Source organism: Sminthopsis crassicaudata, chromosome 3 (assembly GCF_048593235.1).
Source record: "Sminthopsis crassicaudata isolate SCR6 chromosome 3, ASM4859323v1, whole genome shotgun sequence".
Lineage (NCBI taxonomy): Eukaryota > Metazoa > Chordata > Mammalia > Dasyuromorphia > Dasyuridae > Sminthopsis > Sminthopsis crassicaudata.
The window spans coordinates 479039795-479066135 of NC_133619.1; the positions used below are offsets into that span (position 1 = coordinate 479039795).

General features: G+C 36.1%; 1 protein-coding gene across 3 annotated transcripts in view; it reads right to left on the minus strand.

The window, feature by feature from the left end:
* POLR1D (RNA polymerase I and III subunit D) overlaps nucleotides 1-26341 on the minus strand; it is a 59647-nt gene that overhangs the window by 15234 nt on the left and 18072 nt on the right. For 2 of the 3 annotated variants that reach the window (XM_074303588.1, XM_074303586.1), the window contains exon 2: nucleotides 3440-3514. The exons of the other annotated variant lie outside the window; for it this stretch is intronic. In XM_074303588.1, coding sequence (XP_074159689.1) covers nucleotides 3440-3456 — 17 coding nt within the window. In that variant the 5' untranslated portion in view covers nucleotides 3457-3514. The remainder of the gene's footprint in view (nucleotides 1-3439; nucleotides 3515-26341) is intronic. 3 annotated transcript variants of the gene reach the window in all.

Sequence of the window (26341 nt, forward strand, 5' to 3'; positions counted from 1 at the left end):
GACCCAGACACATTTTAAAAGGAGAAAGACTCTATGGGGGTGGAGGTGAAGAAGGAAGGACTCTCCCAGAGATGGGAGAGTCAGTGCAAAGGCACAGGTAGTATTCATGAGTGTTGAAAAGTGAGAAAAGGCCAGAGGGTAAGAGGCTGAAATGGTAGATTGGGGTCAGGCTATATATGAAAAAGATATGTGTTTAAGGAAAATAATTTTTGCTATAGTGTAAGAGACTTGAGGCAAGATCAATTAGGTATCTGTTGTAATAATCTAGGTAAAAGTTGATGAAGGTTTGAACTATCAATCAAACAATTAACATTTAATAAGTACACTAGGCACTGTGGAAAGATGTTAAAATGGGGAAAATGTTGAAAAGGTAGAAAAGACAAGATATGGCAACTAATTAAATATGTAAGTTGAGGTAAAGTGAGGAATTAAAGACAATGAAGATATTATGAACTCAGTACTCTGGAAAGATGATGGTGCCTGGTTGATATAGACAAGGGGATGACTTAAAGAGAAAGAAAAGTTTAGTTTTAGACATTTTGAGTTTAAGATGCCTCTGGGACATCCATATTGGAATGTCCAAGAGGCAATCATGGAGACTGAGGCTAGATATGAAGATCTGGGAATTATCTGCATAGAGATAGTTAAACCTGTAGGAGCTGATAGCATGCAGAGGAATAAGAGAAGAGGACCCAACACAGAATGCTGAGGTACAGTAAGTGGGTATAATGTGGATAAGGGACCAGCAAAGAAGCCTGAGGAGTGGTCTGGCAAGTAGAAGAAAACAAGAGAAAGAAGTGTTACAAAAACCCAGAGAGGATAGAGTATTTAGGAAGAGACAGTGATCAACAGTGTCAAATATAGCAGTTAGGTTGAGAAGGATTAGGAAAGAGAAAAAATCACCAGATTTGGCCATTAAGTAATGGTAATTGTGGAGATAATTTCAGTTAGTAATGAGATTGGAAACCAAACTGAAAAAGGAGTGAGAAGACAGGAAATGAAGGCAATGAAATATAGACAATTTTTTCCAAGAGTTTAGCTGACAAAGAAAGGATAGAGGATGAAGTGAAGGTTTTGTTTTGTTTTTTTTTTAAAGGAAACTTGGGCAGGTTTAAAGACAGAAAGTAAAGACTAAATTGATAAGGAAGGGAGGATAACTGAGGCTGCAAATGACCAAAAAAGATAAATAAATTGACCAAAAAGAGAATAAAATTAAGTTCACAAAGTAAAGGGACTGTTTATAGTAAGGTCAAGGGCTATGTCTTTATCACAGACTGAGAGGAAATGGGAAAGAATGGGGCTTGATGCCAATGGATTTGGGGAGAAAAAGGATAGGAAAAGAGGGAGCTGTTATCAGATGCCCTCATTTTTTTTTCCCAACAAAGAGCCAAGGTACTCAACTAAGAGACATGAAGTGATAAGAATGACAATAATAATTAACTTTTATATAACTTTTCAATATTTGCAAAACACTTTACAAATACCTCATTTTACCTGAGAGATATCCCCATTTTACAGATAGGGTTAAAAAGCTAGAAAGTGTCTAGGATAGGATCTGAGTTCAAATGTCCTTGACTTCTGGGCTATCTACTTACCTGTAAGAAGAGTTATGTGGTATGTGAAGAAGGAAAGAAAGAGGTTAGAATAGCTTCTGTGGTGAAAAATCAAGTGTTTGTCTTGATGTCCCTACTCAAAAGATTACCAAAATAACATCACTATGTTGGGATCAAAGTAGAGTGTGTGTCTGACTGTGGTTAAACAGACCAATGGACTCAGAAAACTACCATTAAGTTTAAGCTGCAGATGGAGGAGAGAAATTGGAGCAAGGACTGAGAAAGCAGACTAAGGTGTGATGGGATCAGAGGTCTCAAAGAGAACAAAAAACAGGCGCAAGAGAGGTGAAGCCTTGGGAGGGACAGAAAGATAGACTCAAAGCTTCTAAATAGAGAAGTGTAACATTTATGGATAATAGTGAGATCTAATAAGCAACTACTCCTCTGTGTGACTGAAGTGGAGAAAAGTAGATAGTGGGACTTAAGGAGGCAGAGGAATTGGAAGCATCTCAATGAATACTAAAGTTTCACACCATAAAGGCAGGTATTGGCAAGCAGAGGAAGATGGTGAGAAACAGGGAAGAATAAGATGAGGGTAAGTGAAGGAGGCAAAGAAAATATGGAAGTAACAGTAAGGTGTAGACAGCTATGCCATTCACCAAACACTGACTATATACCTATTGCATATAGAGCGCAGTGTTAAGAATGGAAGATGATAAAAAGTTTAGGAAAGGATTTCTGACCTTATGGAGCTGTAAGATAACATGTATAATTATTAAATTATAATGCATGGAGAGTTACAAAATGTAAAAGTGTTGCATGAGGATTAAGAAGAAAGGCTGTTACCAACTAGAACGTGAGGGTCAATCAGGGTAAGTTTTTGGTGGTGGTCACAATGAGAATATTTTTAAATTTTTAGTTCTTTTCTTACCTCTTCTTAAAACCTGAGAACCAATGATAATCAATTCTTCAACAAATTTATGTATGAAATAGCCAATAAAGAGGAGAAAATGGGACAGTAGCCATATGAGACAGAAGAGTCACAGGAGGCTTTTTTTAGGATTTGAGAGTCAGGTGAAAGTGAGAAGCTAAAAAAATGCAAATGGGGGGGCAGCTATGTGGTGCAATGGATAGAGCACCAGCCCTGAAGTCAGGAGGACCTGAGTTCAAATCACGATTCAGACACTTAACACTTCCTAGTTGTGTGACACTGAGCAAGTCACTTAACCCCAATTGCCTCAGGGGGGAAAAAAAAGAAGAAAAGAAAAATATAAATGAGGAAAAGACTGTAGGATCAAAAGGTAGGAGAACATGGAATTAAAGGTATCAGTGCAGGAATCAGTGTTAATAAGAGTAAAAATACCTTTTCATGTGTGGCCATGAAGAGAATGGATAAAGTCAGAGAAGTTTTGACAAGTGAAGGTAGCTGTGGAGAATTCATGCTGAATGGTCTTACTCTCGGTCACATAGAATGGTAAATTGTTATTAAATATGAAGGATAGGTTTTAAGATGATATGGAACAGTGGCTATAGGGAATGAACTAAGGAAAGAAATGAAGGACTATTGAATAGAAGTGAGCACCAAGCTAAGGGTCTTTATTTACTTTTTTACCTAGAAACTATACAAAAGTAAATCAATCTAGAATGTTTGGGTTATTCTAAATTCAGATTGTGAAGTCATAAATTAATTACTGTGCTTATGCAAAGATACTTACTTAGGACTATTATCAAAGCAAAAGATCATGACAGATGAAATATACCTCTCATTAAAGTACCTTTTAGTATCTTGCCTCTTGGAAATGATCCAACAGAAAGAACTATTAAACTCTAAAAAATTACATTCTCTCTTAACGCTAAAATACTAAGATTACTATATGGAAACTTACCACCCCATAGGCCCCATTGTCTCTGCTCGGGTTTTTCCCCGTTTAGCTTCCTTAAGAAGTTCTTCTATTGCCTTCCTGAGGGGAAAAAATAAAGAAGTTTTTGAAAAACAAACAGATAAGCAACTATCATATAATAATAATCATAGAAGAAAAATACCATCTTTTTATCAGGGACTTTTTCACTTTTGGGGAGGCCATAGACCCCTTTAACTCTTTGGTGATAGCTACAAACACCTTCTCAGAAAATGTTTATAATTAAATGCATAAAGCACATAGGATAACAAAGGAAATCAAAGGTTAGTGGAAAATAAAGATGTAATTTTTTCCACATCCCAGTTCACTATTCCCCTGAAATCTCTCTGGGCTGACTCCTGGAGGGTTTGTAGACCTCAGACTAAGCACACCACTTTTATACAGTTTATAGTACTTGAGTACAATCAGAAAAAGAGATGACATTTGTGTAGCTCTTTAGTATTTGCAAAATACTTTCCATAAATTATCTCATTTGAGCCTAACAACCAATGAGTCAGGTATTATGGAAATTATTAATGGAAACTGAAGTTCAAAAAGTCAGAGATGGGATAAAGAACTTATATTACTGAACCTGAGTCTGCCTGATCCTGCCATATAACTTTTTATTTTATAAAATTTTCTAATGTTAAAATATGTTCAAGGGGTGAATGGGTGTAAATTATTTTTCACAATATTCATATAAGAGACAATGTCAGATTTCAAGAAAAGTAAAGATGACAAGTCAATGATTTTAGGAACTTAAGGAGAATGTAAGCAAAACCACAGTTGGTACTCATTCTTTAGGCTACCCCTTTCTCTAAGGCAAATCATTTTTCTTTAACATAATTTGGGGTTTAATCAACACTTTTCAAATTTATATTCATTTATGGAGATGGGGCCCCTGGATACCTTATATACAAGTCCTTTTCTTGTAAATTTCTAAAAATATGTTAAGGATAGCAGAATCTCAATAACAAATTCTAATCTTATCTACTATAATATTTTAATAAAAATCATCAAAATATTTATTCAAAACAAATTATTATTTTTTCTTTTTTAAAGACAAGAAAATTGAGTTTACATGAGCTACCCATGGTCATAAAATTAGCCAATGTCATGAGCAGGATATGAGCCCATGCCTTTTTGACTCTAAATCTAGTATTTTCTTTCCTAATTTCAAGGATCTGGGATTTCATCATGTGTCCCCAACTTATCACCTTTTCTATGCCTTTGTAGAAACCAATTTCTGGTGAAGGGATCTTCTAATCTGGCTGGTTTCCAATAAGACTCAGACAAAGTCATTGGTGAAGATGTACTGGCAAACTTTCTAGCTCTCAGAGGTTTTGTCAGCACAGAATTTTAGAATCTAGGGTGGTGAAACTACATAAAGGGCTTTGCAAACTTTAAAGTGCTATTATTATTTCTTTGACTTTATGAGGCATTCATTCAGTAAATACTTCACCAACCCACCAATTAGTTGCACTGGCTACCTCAAGATGTCTCAATCTTGAGGACAGCTTTTCTCTTTAAAACACTTCTTTATGTTTTGTCTTCTATTACAGTATAAAGTTTTTTAAGTAAAAACTATCTTGTTATCTTGCATTTGTAGCATTAATTAGCAAAGAGCCTTACACATAATGAGCACAAAATAAATGCTCTGCCCAAAAAGTGAGGTAGCATAGTGGATATTGTAAGGTTTAGAGGGGGTGCTGCCGTTCAACTTTGACCTCAGACACTTAATTGCTGTGTGACCCTGGGCAAGTCACTTAACTTTGTTTGCCTCAGTTTCTTTACTTATAAAATGAGGGGGAGAAGGAAATGGCAAACTACTCCAATATCTTTGCCAGGAAAATCCAAAAATAGGGTCGGGAAAAGTCAGATATGACAAAGTAACAAAAAGAAATGTTTACTATATGCAGTAATATAGGCCATACAAGACTTATATAAGACCAAGTTCTTTCCAGATGAGCTTATAACCAATTTCTACATGAGTATTTTCATCATCTCCCTGGCTACCACTATCTCTCCTCTCTATTTTTATATATCTATAGATATATGTACATATACCACATATTTGGTATATAAATGTGTAACTGTTATTTTCTCAGTTTCTTTTTTGTTATGTATCCCCCAGCATCTAGCACAACATGGTACTTTACAAATGTATTATATCATAAATTTATTATAATATTATAAGTGCATTGCATTTTATATATGCACATTATATATATATATATATACACATATACATATATATATATATATATGTATAAATGTGTTAATTTTGGGATTTTCCTTACATTTATAATATAGTCTCCAAACTATACAACATAGTAGTCTCCAATTATATTATAGTATTATAAATGTATTATAGTCTCCATATTTTACTCTATAATATCCCTGTCCTGTGCTTGGCTTTTTATGCCCTTCTTATTATCTTACAGTGATCTACAAGTATAACATGAAAGTTCTTTGTACCACACTGAATCTGAAACATACTCCTCCCCCCTTACCAATTAACATGACCTCTATTATCTTCCTAATAATCATTCATTCAATCAGATATTTCACAGTTGAGTTATGTGGTATCAATGGAAGATAAATGAATTTGATTATCAAACTATACTCTTACTTCTTTTATTAACCAAGAAATGATAATTTGTTATATCTAGTGGGATTGTCTATCTCCTATAGCAGCAGTTCACTAAAAATTATTTTGCTGGACTCTAAAACAAATACTTTTCAATCTTAATTTTTAGAAACAAATAATTTTCTTTTCCTTTTTTTGGGTCTACTAAAAAAAAAAAAAAAAAAAAAAAAAAAAAAAAAAAGCCCAAGGAAGAACAAATGTTCTCTGTCCCCACAAATGGATTAGTTTGGATATTTCTTTCATATACACAAATGCATATATGAATCACTTGTACCCTTTCTCTGGGATGGAAAGGACAATGAAAGAAACACATACAAAAATATGTACAGTTCTCAACTTATAAAAGGGATGTATTCTGAAAGTTCATTTTACAGTTGGCTGTTTAAAGCAAAAGTCTCCAAGATTTTCTGATCGTGCATCCCAAAAGGAAAAAAAAAATGCATTCTCAATGTATTTAGTTCCTCATTTAATTTTAAAAGTATGAGATAAATAATATTTGATTCCACATCAATAGAGAGTCACTGGAACTTATCGATAGGGGAAGTAAAAAGACTTGTATTTTGGGAAAATCCTTCCGGCAGTGACAGGGAGGAGAGATCAGAGAAGGAACAGACTTGAGTCTGGGAAGACAAATAAAGAAGCTATATTCTGTAAAGGGTAATGGAGGCCATGTAGGAATACAGTCACATGAGTGAAGAGAAGGGAATAAATCAAAGTGATATTATAAGGGCAGAAAGTACAAGATTTGGCAAATGATTGAATATGTAAGGTGAGTATGTAAGGAAATGTACTGATTGAAGCCACATGATAGTCTATGGAGCTGGGGATAGTTACAGAGGAAGTTTTCTTTAGTCTAATATTAAAAGATATCTATAATCTGGCTCCAAGTTATCTTTCCAATATTCATTTTTCTGCTTTGCATTATACTCTCCATTTAAGGCAAATTGACTATTAGTTATCCTTCAATCCTTTCCACTGCTATTATTTATTTAGGCTGTTTAAAATATAAAATGCACCATCTCCAAATCTCTGATTGATAAAATTTTCCTAAAGCTTTAAGTGGGAATCTAGAAAGCTCTATAATCTTTATCTAGATCCTAGAATCTAAGAGAAATAGAAGCAATATCACTGTAGAAGTACGCCATAGACTACTTGTACTAAAGAAGGGAAAGATGAAAATTTTGGAAAACTTATTACAAAGCTGACATGAAGACATGACTTCAACCCTATAGACCTTTGCTATAGTTATTTTTATGCCAAAATCAGAGCAACTGATAAATTACTAACATGTATCAATGAAATTAAATTTTTCAAAAAGTGAAGGAAAGGATAAGTATTGACAGAACTAATATCTGGAATAGATATCATTATAAAATCGATCACAATGAAAAAGTTAAATTTCCTGGCATATTTTACTTCTCTTTTCTAAGCAAAATGATTTTGTCCTGGGATTAACAGAGTAAGGCAATTATCAGGAAAATGAAAGGTAAGTGAAAGGCATAGTAAGCTAAATCATGAAGCTCAGATGAAATAAATATGAAGGTTTTGAAAGAACAGGCTAATATGATTACAGAACTAGCTGGTGAGTTACTAGCTGGCAAGATCAATTCTCCTTCTGGAATGCATAATTAAGGAAATTACTTTTGAAAGAGAAGAAAAAATGATTATAGGTATCATCAAAAATCAGCAAGGTAGTACCAATTGTTCAGGACAGATTAACTTAATTTCCTTAACCTCCCTCCCCCCAAAAATATTTATTAATATCTTTTGTTTTTATACAACCATACTCCTTGTTCTAGATTAAACCTTACCTTCGTGACAAAAACAATTTAAAAATACCTATTTTAGTGACCATATCTGACCATGGTTACAATATTCTGCTTCTCTGTTATGAGAGGAAAGGTTATGTCTTCATTACTCAAGAGTTCAACTCTCTTTAGTGAATATGTTTATTATTTTATCTTGTTTATGCTTATTTAACTCTCCAACCAGTTCATACAAATCTTCCCATATTCCACTGAATTATTAGTAATCATTTCTCATTACACAATATCACTTAGGCCATAGTTTTGACTAGCTGTTCTGTACTCAATGAGTTTCCTCTTCTCATTTGCCTTTCCTCCCATCAAATCTCTGATAGCACAAAGAATGCTATGAACATTTCTATGTAGATATGTATGAATTGGGAAGCCAACTATATGGCACAGTACACATTGGCAACTTTTAAAGGTCATACTGTTAGCATGGTTGGTTGGGACTTGAATATATATGTTCTCTGACTCTCAATCTCAAGCACTTTCTATTTGGCTAGCTTGGTGGCTCTGAATAATCCAAAGAAAAGTTCTGCGTCTAGTACTTAAACATTCTGAGTAGAGGGATGGATGCTGGAATGGAGCATACCTTCCATTTCTATCAACATGAAATTGGCTAGAGTAATCAACTTCATAGAAGGAAAAAAAAAAAGGTTTGCTTTTTTTTTGGGGGGGGGGTACAAATTATTTCTTTTTAATTCAATCAGAAAAATGTTTTCCAAAAGAGACTTAAAGTTAAGAGAACAAGGGCAGTGGGAATAAGGAGGATGGGGAGAGAAAGAATTCAAAAGGAATTATAGAAAAATGTAGTACAGTGTGAAACAACTATCAAAATAATATTGGAGATAGGGAATAGCAACAGAAGAAAGATACTGGATAAATATATGCTAAGGAATTTAGCAACTTAAGTGTCAAAATGGGTTGAGGGGAAGGAGTATTGTGACTCAATGAACTACTATATAAGACAAAAAGGATGGTACTTGAGTGAGACAGGAATATGAAGCCTAGGGTCTTCTTCATGAAGAAGATGTAGTAAAAGGAAGAAAAAGAAGAGGAAATAATAAGTTATGATGAGATATAGAAATTAAAAACAATTCACATTTGTGGCTGGAGTTGTAAGTATAAATTTGGGGGGGATGAAATGGAAGAAGCAGTTGGAAAGAAAAGAGAAACTGTAAGCTAGAGTTAAATGTTTCAAGAGAACATACCATGATTAAAACAAAAGAGTTCACTTTGGTTAGAAAAATTGAGCATCATAAACCTTACGTCAATTTTTCATAGAAAGCTATATATAATTTTTAAAAAGTGTCAGATTTTGCTGGATATCTGTAAAACGTTTAAATATAGGCCACCGGTAGAGAAAAAGATAAATGAAGATAATGGAGAACCCAAGTGTTTTTCCAAATGTCTAAAAAAAGTATGCTGTGCAAAACTTTTAACATTTTTTTAAAAAAGAACCTAGAAGTGAATTTTTAAAAGTGGTATTCATGCCATAGAATAATTTCTTCTGTGCTAGGGAGTTGGGGGTGGGGAAGGCACAACTCACAGATTGTTAAAACTAGAAGAAATTAATGATATCAATTAATCCCAATCTCATTATTACAAGTGAAGAAGTTAAGTGATTTGCCCAAATTCAGTCTTGGCAGTGGTAGCTGAATTCCGGTTTTCTGAACCTATTTATTTCTATGACAGGCTGTCTCCTTTATATAAATTGTGAAAAAATGTGAAAAATTCAATAAAATAGATGGCAAAATGAAGAAGAGAAGCACTAAGTTCTCCACAGCAGAAACAAGATATATAACAGAAGGAGCTGAGAGTAGACAGAACCTCACTCAGGAGATAAAAAGGTGGCAAATGTTGGGTAAATTTGTTGACTAGCAACTGCCAATAGCATAGGCCAGAGATAAGATTTTACTGCAGTTTATTCACTTAAAGGGAAAGCAGCTCTGGTTAGTCATCTCAATACATGTGCATGCTTCACAAATAATCCTGGTTTCTTGAAATTTTAAAGATAGCATAAAGAGAAAGTAAAAATTGTCCTATTGGGAAAAACAGAAAGCTAGCAGGTTAAAACTAAGGCTGTGGTTATTATCTCAAGCTTAATTTTATCTTATCAACTCTGACAAGGTACATTGTGGTACTCACTTAATGCAAAAGGAGGTAGGAAACTGAAGATAGCATCTGAGCCACAGTTTTTTCTCACTACACATGGAATCATTAGAATGGTACCTGTAGGTGACTTTCATAGCATTTTGCCTCTACATCTATTTTGTATATTAGCAGATCACCTGCTATCATTACATCCTGATTTACAATCTAGTCCTTTCTTCTACAGCCTAAGAATCCAAATAGGAATATATTAACATTCTTTCCTAAATGTTGCAATAGGTGAGAGAGATTTCTCTTAAAATAATAGAATATCTTAAAAATTCTTATGTGGAGATTCAAATGAAGGTCATCTTATTACATTTAAAAGTTGATTATCCCAAAATTAATATTTGAAAAATGGAACATAGTAGGTACTTAATAAATGTTGCATCCCTTTCTTTTCCCCTATTTTTTCCCAATGAGGTTTCAAGTTCTTTTTTGAAGAAAAAAGAACCTTCTTCAATGTTTTAAAAATATCACTGATGGTCTTCATGGGTTGATATGAGGAAAGAAATTAATCACATTATAGGCAAACTTTTACAGATGAGCTTCTGTGAAGTTAGCTAAATTAATCATCCCCTAGAAGACAAGGAAGGCAGTTAATCATTAACTATCACTTAAAGCCTTTCTATTATCATTACTTCAAGAGCACTTTCTACTATAGCCTTCAAAGACCCTCTTGGCATCAGAGTAGGGGCTCTACATAGGGATTCTGTGATGTGGACTTCACAAAGTAAAGTTTTTTGCTCTTCTGGGGGAGACTATTTCCTATTTTATTAGTTTTTTAAAAAATTAAGATTAAGATAAAGCATTTATTATGAACTTATAGGAATCAGGCACTACTGTGCTGGGTGTTGGGAATAGTACTTTAAGCAAAAAAGAAAGACAGTCTTTGCTCTTGATGTGCTTATGTTCTTATGAGGGTAGTAATATGAAACAAATGGGATTTGAAAGGAGGCTGCTATAGGGTAGAAAAGTAGTCTGAAGAGCCAGAAAATAAACTTGAGTTAGAAGCAAGCATGGTTTACACAAATATTTTCTCTCCTTCTAGAAAAGAACTAACCAATGAAGAAGGAGGCTGCAGAAATGAAGAGGCTTGTGGGACAAAGGTAAAAAGGAGAAGCATCAGGAGTTGAGGTACTTTAAAAGATTATAGTCACTTTATTTTTGATTGAATAAAAGATAAAAAGTTTTGATATTTTTATATTATAGAATTCCTGACTTAAGGAAATCAGAGGAGAGTGCCACAAAGTCAAAACACCATCAACAACATTAACAAATTCTACCAATTTGGCTGCAAATTTGAAGAAAATTATTTCAGTTATTTAATGTACTGAATTCATTAAATGGCTAAAGAAGTCACCCAAACCATCATCACTACACAAATAAGGTATTAAATTTATTCCTAAAGGACACCTGGGATTTTCCCTTCTTAGCTGGCAGTAGTTGTACACATTTTTACAACTTTCTGAATTCACTGACTAGGAGTAACCACCAGAAAAGCAGCATAGTTAAGTGAAGGTCATGGTTGTTTTAAGAGGATGAGTCCAAATGGAAAATTCCATTACTGCAAAATAAAGCCTTAACATGTAAATGATATACAAAGTTAAAAACAAAACAAAACACAACACTGAGAATAGTTCAATTGGCAGGATAAATGAATAAGAATTAGAGAACCCTAAAATAGCATTAAATTACTAAACTTGCTAATGATATAAATGAAGGGGAGGGACATAGACATGAAATAGCATAATAAAAATTTCTCTAAAAATAATTTAAAAATAAATTCTATTTATTACTTGCACTTACCTTATTCTTCATCCCTTACAAAAACAAACAAAACCCTATATTTTATCAAAGGGATGCTATAGTATTCTATTAACTGGATTGTATAAGAAGAAATGCAGTACTAGAATCAGCTCATTTACTGTTAAATTACAAACCACCCTTTGGTGAAACAGTGGCTGCCGTTCAACCAGATGGAGCAATGTTAAAGTAGCTTAGAAATAAGCAGGTGACAAAGAACACATTTATTCAGTTAAAGCTGCAGGGGAAATTTTGTCTAGGCAAGAGACTGTGATGATGAGCCAAATTGTAATGTGCCCAGCTCTCAAGGTTTAATATACATTGTTAGAACATCTGTTCCTGTTACTTCTCTTCTTCTCCCCTCAACCCCGTCTCAGAAAAAGGGGCTTTAGGTAATGAGAATAAATTTAGAGCTGTAAGGGATCTTCGAGGACATCTAGTCCAAGCTTCTTAATTTATACACAATTAAATTAGTTAAAACTTGGTCAAGCTCACACAGGTAATAAGTAGCAGAGCAATGAGGGCAATATTTGAATCATGTTTCTCTGATGCCAGATGCAGTACTCTTTCTGCTCATCAGGGCCGGCCATATTCTTAAATCTCATTACACATTTGCTTGATACTAATTGGAAGCAACTCAACTATCTTCCTGTCTCATCCAAGTTGCTTCTTGCAATATAGTTAGGAAAAGTTTCCCATAAGAAACTTAAAACATTATAATTAGCAAAGGAAATAAACCAAAGTAAATAAAATCCAGAAATAAACACAAATGTTTAATTAACATTAATTAACTACAATTCTGTAATCTGTGCAGCAGAATCCTTTCTCAATGGTGGTGATAAGGAAATAAAAGAATATCCCAAATTAATGGATTTTACAAAAAAACTACAACTTATATAAAAGAAGTCCAAATTAAAGTCAGTTTGCTTTAAGTGTTAGCTAATGCAATGTAGAGACTTTTAAATATATATATGTGTGTGTGTGCAAAACAAAATCAAATTCAGTTTTAATTGAATAAATTCAAAGCTAGACGAGAGCAAATACCTAGGATGACAACTAGGATCCATAAAGATCTTGATAGACTAAAATATTGGAGTAAATATAATCAAATGATTTTTTTTTTTTTTTTTTTGCTGAGGCAATTGGGGTTAAGTGACTTGCCCAGGGTCACACAGCTAGGAAGTGTTAAGTGTGTGAGATCATATTTGAACTCAGGTCCTCCTGACTTAGGGGCTGGTATTCTATCTACTGTGCCTCTTAGTTGCCCCTAAAATGAAATTCAAAAGGGGGGAAAAAAAGTTTAAAGTTACAAGCATTAGAATGAGGGAAGTATGATTAGATATTCATCTGAAAAAAATCTCAGTACATTAGTGGACTACAAAATGAATATAAGTCAACCCTGGGATGTAGCATTAAGGAATATATAGCTTCTATAAACAGGATGACAGTGCCTGTGGATTTTAATGTGCAACACATATGATACTTCTTCAGTTTGGTGTGCCACAGTTTAAGAATTTTGACAAGTTAGAGAGATTCTAGAGAAGGACAACCAGTACAATTAATGGCCTAAAGCCATGCGATATAAGGATAGGATGAAGGAATTGGGAAAATGTAGCAAGAAGAGAACTGAAGGGGAAACATGATCACATAGTGAACTATCAAAAGGACTTTCATGTGAAAGAGTAATTAGACTTGTTCTCTTTCACCTCAGCAGACAAAGCCAGAAGCAACAGGTGGAAATCACAAAGATGGGGAAAACCTACTACTAGTTTTCCAAAAGATTTGGAAGAGGCTATTGTGGGGAGCAGTGAATTCCTTATTTTTTAGTAAGAAATCAATTTTATTACTATATGAAAAAGAAGTTTAGTATATAACTGTGAATGTATATATGTATAATATGTATACATATGCATATCTGTATATATATGTAAAGGGCTGAAACTCTTGAGTCAATGCACTGGGGTTAGACAATGGAGCACTTGAGGCTTAATTACTGATTGGACAATACTTTATAGGAATATGCTTGGAAAATGGCTCTTCCCACTATCCTGTGCTGGCCCAATCATTTGGTGTATACAGAGAATTGTGGGAGGGACTAGGAGGTGGAGTGAGACTAGCCAAGGTCACTTCTGCTAGAGATGAAGCAGTGAAGTTGCAGTGATCCTACCTGTCCACTCTCTTCACTTCTGACTCTGGCTGATTCTAAGGTCCCCAGGATGCTAAGGCGGTCACCACATTTGGTGCCCATCGCAGGTCCAAGGATCCCAATTCACTGAAAAATCCCTCTGGGACTAGGAAATAGGGTGAGTATTTTAATAGACAAACAGGGAACTTACTTTGTTAAGGGCTAAACCAGTAACCTTTTCTAGGTGAAATGGGGCAGATATTGAGAAAAGATTCTCCCCCACCCCCAAGGAGATCTACAGGAAGCATACTCAGACTGATAAAAGAGAAAAGGTTTTAATTATGACTTGGGAGCAGACTGATGGATTTGTGGGTACATTGGAATGTACATTCCCTTGATTCTTCAGTGAAGAAGATATAGGGGCAGATAATTGGAAACTAGTAAGAGATCAAATTTGTGAATATTATAATGATAATGGTTCTGATTCAATTTCCAAGGAAACTTTCTATACATATAACATAATACAATTGGCCTTAAAGAATCCTGCAAGTTATAGAAAAAAAGAAAAATTTTAAAAACAGCCAGATGAGGAAGTGTGAGGAAAAAGAGGAAGACAATGAATGGATTAATAGCAATAGCACTAGAGGGCATGAGGAGTTAAGTGAGGATGAAGGGCGGGGTGAAGGGTGTGGTGAAGGGCAGCATGGTGATTCTCCCTCTGACCAGGCAGCTTCAACCCCACCTAAACCATAACTATTTCTTGACACCCTCCCACAAAAACGTCACCTTCCAAGATGGAGGGAGGAGGAATAGTGGGAGGGGCAGTGATACCACCAGCACCTCCCCCCCAGCAATCACCCCCTCCTATGACTAGATTGCAAAAGGCAATACTTAAAACCACAGAAGAAGGCCAGGATTCAGCTGATTTGAAAATCAGTATGTGTCCAGTGATTCAAAAATTTAACTCTTCTGGTCAAGAAAGTAGAAAATACACTCCTTTTGATATAGAAATCCTCAACCACTCTTTATGGGGCTACATCAGCTTATGTTAAGATTACAGAATCTGGTTTATGAAGTCTTAACCCCTAGGGACTGGAAATCTATAACAAGGACATGCTTAGAACCTGGACAAAACATTTTAGTTTTCTGAATATAGTGAGCTCTGTAGGATACAAGCCCAACAAAATAGTCAAAGTAGAGTTAATCCTCCAATCACCTATGACCAACTGATTGGTGTAGGTTCTTATGCAGACATTTCAGTACAGATTAATTACCCCTTAGCAGCATATGAGCAAATTGCTGCTGCTATCAAAGCATGGGCTTCTCTCCCCAGTAAAAACTACAAGGGTGAGACTTACACAAAAATTGTACAAGGATCAAATGAACCCTTTGCTGATTCCGTGGGATGTTTGCAGACAGCTATCATACGGACTAATAGTGAAAATACAGTAACAGACATTTTGATAAGGCAACTTGCTAAAGAAAATGCTAATGAGGTTTGCAGAAGAATTATACTAGGACTACACAAGGATGCTCCTTTAAAGGAGATCATAAGATGCTGTGCCACAGTAGACACAAATCCCTTTTATAGCCAGACTATGATGCAGACTTCCCAAGATCCCAACATGGGACAACAGGGTCCCTTTTGGCAAGGGACTTCTAGAGAGACTCATCAATGCTTTCAATGTGGTAAAGTAGGGCATCTGAAAGCTCAATGTTGGCATAGAGACAGAGTGAGAAAACAGGGTGGGAGAACAAGACCCAATACTCCATGTCCAAAATGCAACAGAGACTTCCATTGGGCATCAGAATGTAGATTGATTTAGGGAAACGGGATAAGAGGCCCAGCTCCAGGGCCCAAGGCAAAAAATAGTTGGGGCATGATGGCAGCCGATGCTACACCCAGAGAGTGACTAGAAGTTCAGTACCCAGACATGACCAATCAGCCAGGAAGCAACCTAATGGGAGAAAGGGATTACTATTGGGGAGAATAGAGTTGTATGCAGCTGGGACAATTGAGATATGAAGAGGTAAAATCTGTTCCTCTCCAGCCTATGGATCCCTTGCCTCCAGGCACAGTAGGCTCGACCATTTCCCCTCCTGAAAGTACTTACAAAATAGTGTCTATCCATACACTGATGTGAGAAACTGGGGAATATGTAGATAATATCTCAGTCACTAATACAGGTAGATAATGTATGACTTATCAACTAGGAGAAGTAGTAGCATCAGGTTTATTGATACAGATTCCTAATAAGCAATCTGGTGATAGTCACCCAGATTCTGACTCCAAGCAATAAAATCCAGGAATATTCTGAACAGTAGCCATGACAGCAGACCGACCTATGCTCACTATCTATATAAATAGCATACCATTAGAAGGACTGGTAGATACTGGTGCAGATCGTACAGTCACTAGAGGTACCAACTGGCCCAGTCACTGGCCAAAGATTAAGGCAGACACCTACATGTCTGGCGTAGGAGGATCAATAGCACCTGAAGTTAGTGCTACCCCTTTAAGATGGATATTTGAAGGTGAAACAGGAGTTTTTACTCCTTTTATAGTTGAAAAAATCCCCATCAATCTATGGGGAAGAGACATTTTACAACAATTAGGGTTAAAAATGAGTACTTCAGTTTTTTAGGCAGGGCTGCTGTTGAAGGCCTGCCAACAATTTCACCTGTTCCTATCCAATGGAAAACTGATATACCAGTGTGGATAGAACAGTGGCCCTTAGGTAGTGATAAAATTCAGGCCTTATTAGATATAGTACAGGAACAACTTGACCAAGGATACTTACAACCTTCTCTGAGTCCTTGGAATTCCCCAGTATTTGTTGTAAGAAAGAAATCAGGAAAATGAAAGATTTTGAGTGATTTAAGAAAGGTAAGTTAACAGATGGAAACTATGGGAACTCTTCAGGCTGGACTTCCATCTTCTACTCAATTGCCCAGAGAATGGCCTCTTTGGGTTATAGACATTAAGGATTATTTTAAATTCTATCCTTCTAGATAAGGAGGATATGAAAAGATTTGCCTTTTCAGTGCCCAGTGTTAACTAAGCCTTATAAAAGATATGAACAGGCAGTTTTACCACAGGGAATGAAAAACAGTCCTACTATGTGTCAAATGTATGTTACTGCTGCTCTCATTCTAGTAAGAAAAGCATTTCCAAAAGTAATATTATTACATTACATGGATGATATATTGGGATATGCACCTGAGGAACAAATGTTAGAAGCATGTCTACAAAAGACCATGGAAACACTAAGGAACCACAAATTGCACATAGCTCCAGAAAAAATTCAAAGACATTCTCCTTTTCAATATTTAGCATATGAAGTATATCCTAAGGTGCTTACAATACAAAAACTTTCCTTAAGAACAGAGAAACTAAACACCTTAAATCACTTTCAGAAATTGATAGGTGATATCCAATGGATGCATTCAGTGTTAGGCTTGACTATCTATCAATTGTGACCATTATATGACATTTTAAGGGGAGACAACACTCTCAACTCACCACGCCAGCTCACAAAAGAAGCTCAAGAGGCTTTAAGAGAAATCAAACTGGCTTTATCCAATGTGGTTGAGTCACTCAAAATCCCTTGGAAATATCAGTTTTTGCTACACAAGAGGCACCCACAGCAGTCGTCCATCACGGAGACAGTGTGATAGAATGGGTCAACCTCCCACCACAACCAGAACTACTCATTACCCAGTGCTTGTGGCTAGAATTTTATTTTATTTTCATATTTATTTATTTATTTTTATAATATTATCCCTTGTATTCATTTTTCCAAATTATCCCCTCCCTCCCTCCACTCCCTCCCCCCGATGACAGGTAATCCCATACATTTTACATGTGTTACAGTATAACCTAGATACAATATATGTGTGTAAATACCATTTTCTTGTTGCACATTAAGTATTAGCTTCCGAAGGTATAAGTAACCTGGGTAGATAGACAGTAGTGCTAACAATTTACATTCACTTCCCAGTGTTCCTTCTCTGGGTGTAGTTATTTCTGTCCATCATTGATCAACTGGAAGTGAGTTGGATCTTCTTTATGTTGAAGATATCCACTTCCATCAAAATACCTCTTCATACAGCATTGAAGTGTACAGCGATCTTCTGGTTCTGCTCATTTCACTCAGCATCAGTTGATGTAAGTCTCTCCAAGCCTCTCTGTATTCCTCCTGCTGGTCATTTCTTACAGAGCAATAATATTCCATAACTTTCATATACCATAATTTACCCAACCATTCTCCAATTGATGGGCATCCATTCAACTTCCAGTTTCGGCTAGAATTTTATTAAAGGCCATTAAGCGAGCAGTACAATTATCTGGGATAAGACCTGACAAGATATACACCTTTTATACTAATGCACAAATTAATGTATGCTGTGAAACTGTCACAGAGTGGCAAATTTTATTAGCCATGGCTCCAATTTTACACAAGGGTCTCCATTAAAGATAACCAGACTATTATATAATTGGAGATGAATTCTTGAAGAAAGTTTCTAAAGTTCCTCTTAAAGAACCAACAATCTTTACAGATGCATTCAAACATAATATTTGCGCTGGATACTCTCGTGACTTAACTATAAAGAGAATAGTCAGAACTCTTTTTCATTCCATTCAGCAGAATGAATTGTATGCAATCATTCTAGTTATTACTTATTATCCAGGAGATATAAATATAATATCTGATTTGGCCTATTCAGTAGGTATGGTACAAAGAATTGCCACAGCCCAAATAAAATTTGAAGCCTCTAATATCAGCTCTTTAAGGAACTTCAAGAGCAAGTGAGAAAGTATCCAGGTAAGATTTATATCTTTCATGTCCACTCTCATAGTGGACTTCCAGGTCCTATTTTTGATGGTAATTCAAAGGCAGATAGCCTTCTAACCATGTTGGCCAATACTCCTTTATTTCCAGAAGCCCAAGAATCTCATTTTAAATATCATCAGGCTGTTCAAGCTTTACGTTTACAATTTGGAATAACAACAGAGGAAGCTAGGAGCATAGTGAAAGCCTGTCCAGTTTGCCTTCCTTTCCACGCTCCTACACTCTCTCCAGGGAAAAACCCTCGTGGTTTGAGACCCAGTGAAATTTGGCAAATGGATGTGACCCATTATAAATCTTTTGGTCGTCTGTCTTTTATCCACATTGTGGTAGACACTTTTTCAGGATTCACTTTTGCAATATCAGCAGCAAAAGAGACAACCTGAGTGGTCACTGAATTCCTTATACAAGCATTTGCAATTATGGGTGTGCCACAAGCAATAAAAACAGACAATGGACCTGCATATACTTTTAAACATTTTGCACACTTTTGAGCGCAATATAAGATTTTACACACCACTGTCATGCCTTTTAATCCTCAAGGACAGGCAAAAGTAGAGAGGAGAAACAGACATTAAGACTCTCCTCCAAAAACAAAAGGGGGAGTCAGAGGAAACCCTAGAGAACTTCTAAATCTAGTTCTTTATACTATTACCTTCTTGATTTTTGACAAAGATACACTGCCTCTGGCAGACAGGTTTTATAACCCACCGGAAGGGCAATGTCCGGTGCGAGCAGCTCCACTGTCTTTAGATAATCGCCAGGTGATGTGGAGAGACGAAGAAAGTGGTGAATGGAAGGGACCGAATAGGTTAACTGCTTAGGGGAGAGGGTTTGCTTGTATCTTTACAGATGGAGAAGGAATCAGATGGGTGTCAACAAGCCGTATTCACCTTGTCCATCAGAGAGAGACGGAGCAGACCCTTCAAACAAAGGAGAAGACCCAAGAAACATTGGGTGGTTCCATTGCTGACTGTGCCCACTATTGAAATAGCCTGGCAGTTATGGTGTTTAACTCATGGACATCAAAAATTGTTAAACTTCAAAACCCTCAGGAATCATTGGAATCCCTGAGACATGAAAAGATTGTTGTAGAGCTTCAAAACCCTCAGGAATCATTGGATTCCCTGAGACATGATAAGATTGTTATTGGACTTTCAAACCCCTCAGGAATCACTGGATTCTGTGAGACATGATAAGATTATTGTAGGACTTCTAAATCCTTAGGAATCATTGGATTCTCTGAGACATGATAAGACTGTTGTAGGACTTTGAAAACCCTCAGGAATCATTAGATTTTCTGAGAAATGATAAAACTGTTGAAGGACTTCAAAAACTTGTGGGGATCATTGAATTTCCTGACATGTGAAGCAATGGACAATAGATTGGTTTTGGACTATCTCTTGGCTGCTGAAGAAGGCATATGTGTGATTGTTATTTATATATCCTCCTTCTAGGACTTCTGGAAATCTTTCACAAGACCATGTTGATTTATATTGTTTGTTATATCACTACTTGCATGTACAATTCATGTTTGTTACACTACATTGAGCCTGCATTGCTGTGGGGAGAGTCATCACTAATAACCTGTGCTTTATTGCTATGTGGTTGTATAATACCTCCCATGCTGATGGGTTTGTGCATACCTGTTTTTAATAAGATCCTTCAGCCCAGAAACCAGCTAGCAATCCCCACTTCCCTTTGGTGCTCTTCATCTCCCTTCCTGAGATGTTAGGGAGGGCGTGATCATCTCTTTTTTAGTGCTTTCACCTGCCTTCCTGACAAGTCAGAGGGGGCATGATCACCTTCTTTTTGGTATTTTCACCTCCTTTCCTGAGAAGTCAGGGAAGGCGTGACCACTTCCTTTTTGGGGTTCTCACCTCCCTGAAAAGTCAGAGATGGCATGACCATCTGTTGTTCTAAAACAAAAGAAAGCGGGAGATGTAAAGGGCTGAAACTCTTGAGTCAATGCACTGGGGCTGGACAATCAAGCACTTGAGGCTAATTACTGATTGGACAATACTCTATAAGAATATGCTTGGAAAATGGCCATTCCCACTATCCTGTGCTGGCCCAATCGTTTAGTGAACACAGAGAATTGTGGGAGAGACTAGGAGGTGCAGTGAGACAAGCCAGGGTCACTTCTGTGAGAGAGATGAAGAGATGAGGTCGCAGAGATCCTACGTGTCCATTCTCTTCACTTCTACTTCTAAAGACTAAGAATAAAGATTTTTGCTTATCCTGACACCAGCTGATTCTAAGGTACCTAGGGTGCTAACGCGGTCACCGCATATATATATAATAATGAAACTATGATAAAGCTAAAATAATATCAATTAGAGACCGAAAAAGACTGAGGGGTAAAAAGACTCATTATTTTACATAAGCTTAATTTAAGGCCTTGAAAGGTCAAGTGACTTGGTTGAGGTCTCATAGCAAAGCAGTGGCAGAGCCAGGATGAGAATTTGGGTTGCTGAGTCCTCAGCACAGGGACTTTTGTTCTTTAATCATATCAATTTCCACTGACAATAACTGTAGACATAATCATATTGCATTAGAATTTTACTTCAACATTCATTAAATATATTGATGTAACAGTTTTTTAATGTGTCAAAAGTTTTCAAATCCCAGAAATATGTTTTAAAATAAGTTTTTACTGATATTTTGTTATTCTCCCCCTTTGCACTGTCAGAGGGCCATCTCATAGGAGTATTTTTGGTAAAGAAAAAAGTCAGCAAATCTGAATGACACATTGAAAAAAACCAAAAACATGTGTGGAACACTTTTCAGCCATTTATCTATTAAGGCAAGACTATTTGTCATGTGTATTAGAGAAATATGGTTCAAAGATTTTTTCCCCCAGTTGATCATTTCCTTTCTTATCCTATCCGTATTAAGGTTGTGCATGGAGATTTTCAGTTTCAAGGTTTTTCTGCTGCTGTCAACATAGTATTAAGATCCTTCCATTATTTTAATCTTTTTTTAAAAAAGGAATCCCGGTTCCCACTAAAAAAGTATCTTCTTTCACTCATGAGTTTCTTTCTCATCTGTTGTTCTCCCTTCTCTTCTGATTTCAGCTACTCCGATCCATTAGTTTTAAATTTTCATTTTTAAGCCCCTTTCCAAAAGGATTTCTCACTCTTTCTTCAATATCCATCTTCTCTGTTTAGTTTAGGCCATGACCTGTAGATCTGGTTTTTCTCTCTTTTTTTTTTTTCCCCCTGTAGTATTCACTCACTCAAGCCTCCAGGGTATCCATTCTAGCTTCTTTCCTCTAGGTGCTTTCTATCACTTTTTACCGCTTGCCCCATGGATTTTCCTTTTCCATTGTGCCTCAATTCTAAAATAATGCCTATTATTACAGATATCAGAGGACACAGGCCCACAAGAGGGCCCCTCCCCAGGCAAATCCCTAATTACATAACCTACCTTTGATCCCCCATTGTTGACTTTCCTCCTTATGTAATTTTCTTCTTCCCCCTCCAGGACAAATAGCAATTTTCAAGTACTATATCCCCTAGGCCTTACAACCAGTAAAAAAATGATCTTCCTATCTCTCTTCATTGACCATCTCTTCTTATCTACAGGGTCTTTCATCAGTGGAGCCTTCTCTCATCTCCAAAGACAGACATCCTTCCTCTCTTCCACCCTCTACCATTTATTCACTCTCCCGTAGGATCTCCTCTGAGACCACAGAGGTCTTCTCATGACTAGCCTGAATTGATGCCAGTGCATCACTCATTCCATTCTATCCCCTCATCTCCATCGCTTTTTATACCATTCCATGTTGTAATATAGTTCTCTAAAAGAAGCATTCACCTATAGACAAAATGTTGTCAGGTACTCTCATAATATTCATCAAATCACCATTACCTCCATCAGATTTTAGCTATCCTTTCAATCTCTTTATATTTAGAAATAAGTTTCTTATTGGTCTGTTGTCACTCTGTTACTGTTGTTCTTGCCCCTGCATTTTTTCACTCTTTTTTTGTTTTTTAGTGACAATCTCTTCAAGTTCCGGTTTTCTAACAATGTTCCAAACTCATCTTTATTACTGAACATTCATCTTTTGCCCTCTACCATTAAGCTCCCATTACTTACTGTGCTCCCATTGCACAGTATAGGTCAACCTATGCTGAATCCTTAGCTCACTGCCCTTTGGAACAGATTATTCCATTCTCCCGAATACTCTTTTTTTTTGAACATTCTTTACTTTAAATCTGAAGGCTTATCTCTACGTAAGTCACTACTCATGACTTACAGAATTTGTTGTTTCTGTATTAAATTATTACATTTAACTACAATGTATTTTAGAAGCTTACAGACTTGGATTAGTTTTGTTTGTCTTTTTCAGGAGGATCTATGAGCTTTTTGAATTGGAATTTCACATTTTACATTTAGAAGTTCCTAGAAGGCCTCTTCTATTACTACTTTCATAAAGGTTTTTTTGTCTTATTTTGGCCCTTCTGGGAATTTCCAGAGTACATTTTCTCTTAATGTGTTTTTTTTTCTTCCTTCTTTTTAGATTCTCTTCCTATCCTGTGTTTTTGGATTCTTAATCTAATCTAATCCCACTGCAGATTCAAGTTTTCCTTTTCTGTCCATTATTTTTGATGTTTGGAACATAAATTTTGCTCTTATAACTTTTATTTCTCTTTTAAACTGCTCAGGAATAGTGAGTTGTTCTATATTCTTTTTAAATTCTACAGAGTGCTCTATTTCATCAAGGTTTGGATCTCTTTCCTTTATTTTGCAGCATTTATTCAGATGCCTGGACTACAGGTTTAGAGACTCATTTCCTTATATTGCTAATTTTTCTTGTGATTTTATCAGTTTATATGCATTATCTTTAGATTTTCTTCTTTCTGAACTCTTTGATACTGTCTTTCTTCCCTCTTTTCCTTCTCCTTCTCACTTCCTGATTCTCTCCCCACATCTGACTGTGGTATTCTTGGGGGGGGGGGGTTGGATCTCAAGTTATCTCAGCTATCCTCACACTGGGCAATATAATTTAAAACAGTGGTCCTCAAACTTTTTAAATAGGGGGCCAGTTCACTGTCCCTCAGACTGTTGGAGGGCCCAACTATAGTAAAAACAAAACCTCACATTCTGTCTCCGCCCCTCAGCCCATTTGCCATAACCCAGGCCCATAAAAGTTCTCAGCGGGACACATCTGGCACAGCTGGATGCTGGTTCTTCTGCAGACTTGCTGGAGTATCGAAAACTCCTAACTTCACCCTGTCCAGTGCCCTATAATGGTGGCTTGTCCTACTTCTGTAAATGCTTATTCCCTCTCTTTCCTCTCATAATGTTGACCAACATCAGCACAATATGGTAAAATAAATCCTAGATTTGTAGTCAAAAGGCCTGAGTACAAATGCCACTCTGTTATTATCTGCCTATGTAACATTCCCTCTCTGGTCCTCAGTTTCCTCATCTGAAAAATGAAATGAAAAGTCTAGATTAGACAGACAGTCTCTAAGGTCCCTTTCTGCTCTAAATTCTGTGATGTGATGATTTCTTTTCCCCCATGTACAATTTACAAAGGCCAACTTGAGTCGTAGACAGGATTGTATTCTATGAATAGAAAAGGAAATATCCATTTCATGAAATTGTATATACTTGAAACACAATAAAGATATAAATGTGAGGGTTTTTGTTGTTATAACTATACCCATTCTGTAGATGAGGAAACTGAATCTCTATCTTGAAGTAAGTCTAATTTCATATAACACGTTATCTTCCCATTCTTGGTCAAATAAAGAACGTGGAAAGGAAGCTATATAGAATGCTGAATTCAAGTAGAACATGATAAGAAATGAAGTGCATATATTATTTGTTAATATCCTAAATAATGACATTTAACATGCAGAATCTGTTACTGTAAATTAATAGATGATTGCCACATTTTACTTGTTAGAGATCTGTCTTGTTTTATAGTTATAACTTAAACGACTGCTTTGCTAATAAATCGTTAACTCTATTACTGACAAGTTGAGATGAATGTTCTATGGTTATGATTGAATACATCATGTCTTGACATGCTATCCAATCCTGTCCCTGTTTCTTCTGAAATGCATCATTTGATGAAATCAACTTGTTATAACAAGAAAATTGAAATGTAGAAAAATGACATAAAAACAGAAAATGACTGAAGACTTCTGAGGACAATTGCTGTAGGGCAATCAATCAATCATCAAATTATCTTTTCAATACTTATGTCAGGTACTGGGCTAAATTCTAGGGGCAATCTGACTTTAAGGAGCTTACATTTTAATGAATTAACTTGCATACACACACTTATCTAGAAAGCACATTTATAAAATAAAGTAGCTTGAGGAAGAAAATATTCACCAGAAAGGCTTCATGAAGAGATGGTGTTTGAGCTGAGGGCATTCCAAGAAGAAGTAGTGAAAGAATGCGTTACTAGAGACAGCTCAGGCAAAGGCATGGGGTCAGAAAGGAAGAATAGAGAGGAAGATGAAGAGAATATAAAGTACAACTGGACTGGAAAGATAGGAAGGACCAAGTTAATCTTGTCCAGTGCCCTGAATATCAAATAGAAAACTTATAGTTGCACCGTAGTCAATGGGGAGCCATTGGAGCCTTAGAAGGGGGTGATGTGATCAGAGCTGTGCTTTAGGAAAATAACTTCAGCAGTTTTGTGAAGGATAGATTGGAATGGGGAGGGGCTTCAGGAAGGGAGATAAAATGGAAGACCATCACAGTAGTCTAGGATAGTGGTATTAAACAAATAAAAAAGGATCTCTGTGATCTACATATTGAATTAGAAAATTCAATTCAGCACAAATTAATGCAATTCAATTCAGCACAAATTAATGCAACAAAAATGTAACAGATAATGTTAAACATTTCCTCATGGAAGCACTAGGGAATTTTGTAGCCCAAATTTGACTAAAGAGATCTGAACTAAAAGAAAAGTAAAAAGTATCTGAATTAGGGTTTTGAGCGGAAAGAATAGAGTCCAGGTATGTGAAAGATGTTGTGGTGTAGAAATGACAAGATCTGTCATGATGGTGAGATGAATGAAATAAGAAAGAGAGGAGTATGTCACTAAGGATTCAAACCTTGGTGTCTTGAAGAATAGTAGAGCTTTGGATAGCAATAGGATAAATTCAAATAGGGGTGCATAAATAAGTGTGTTTTTTTTGACATATTGAGTTTAAGAGGCCTATGGTACCTCAGGTTTGAAATGTCTAACAGACTGAAGTTCAAGAATGTAGGATATATAACATTTGATTCTAGATGTAATTTGGATAATTAAACCCATGGGAGCTGCCAAGGTCATTGAGAAAGTAAAACTGTGGGAGTAGAAAGAAGGGGATAGATGCAAACATGAGTGGGAAGAAAAACAAAAATGATTTCAAGACATGTCCCATAGCCTAGGATCTTTTAAAAAATGTTTTAATAATTATGTTTTAATATAATTGGTTCCTCACTAATGAAAAAAAAGTCAGAGGAAGGTGGTCTAAGTGTACC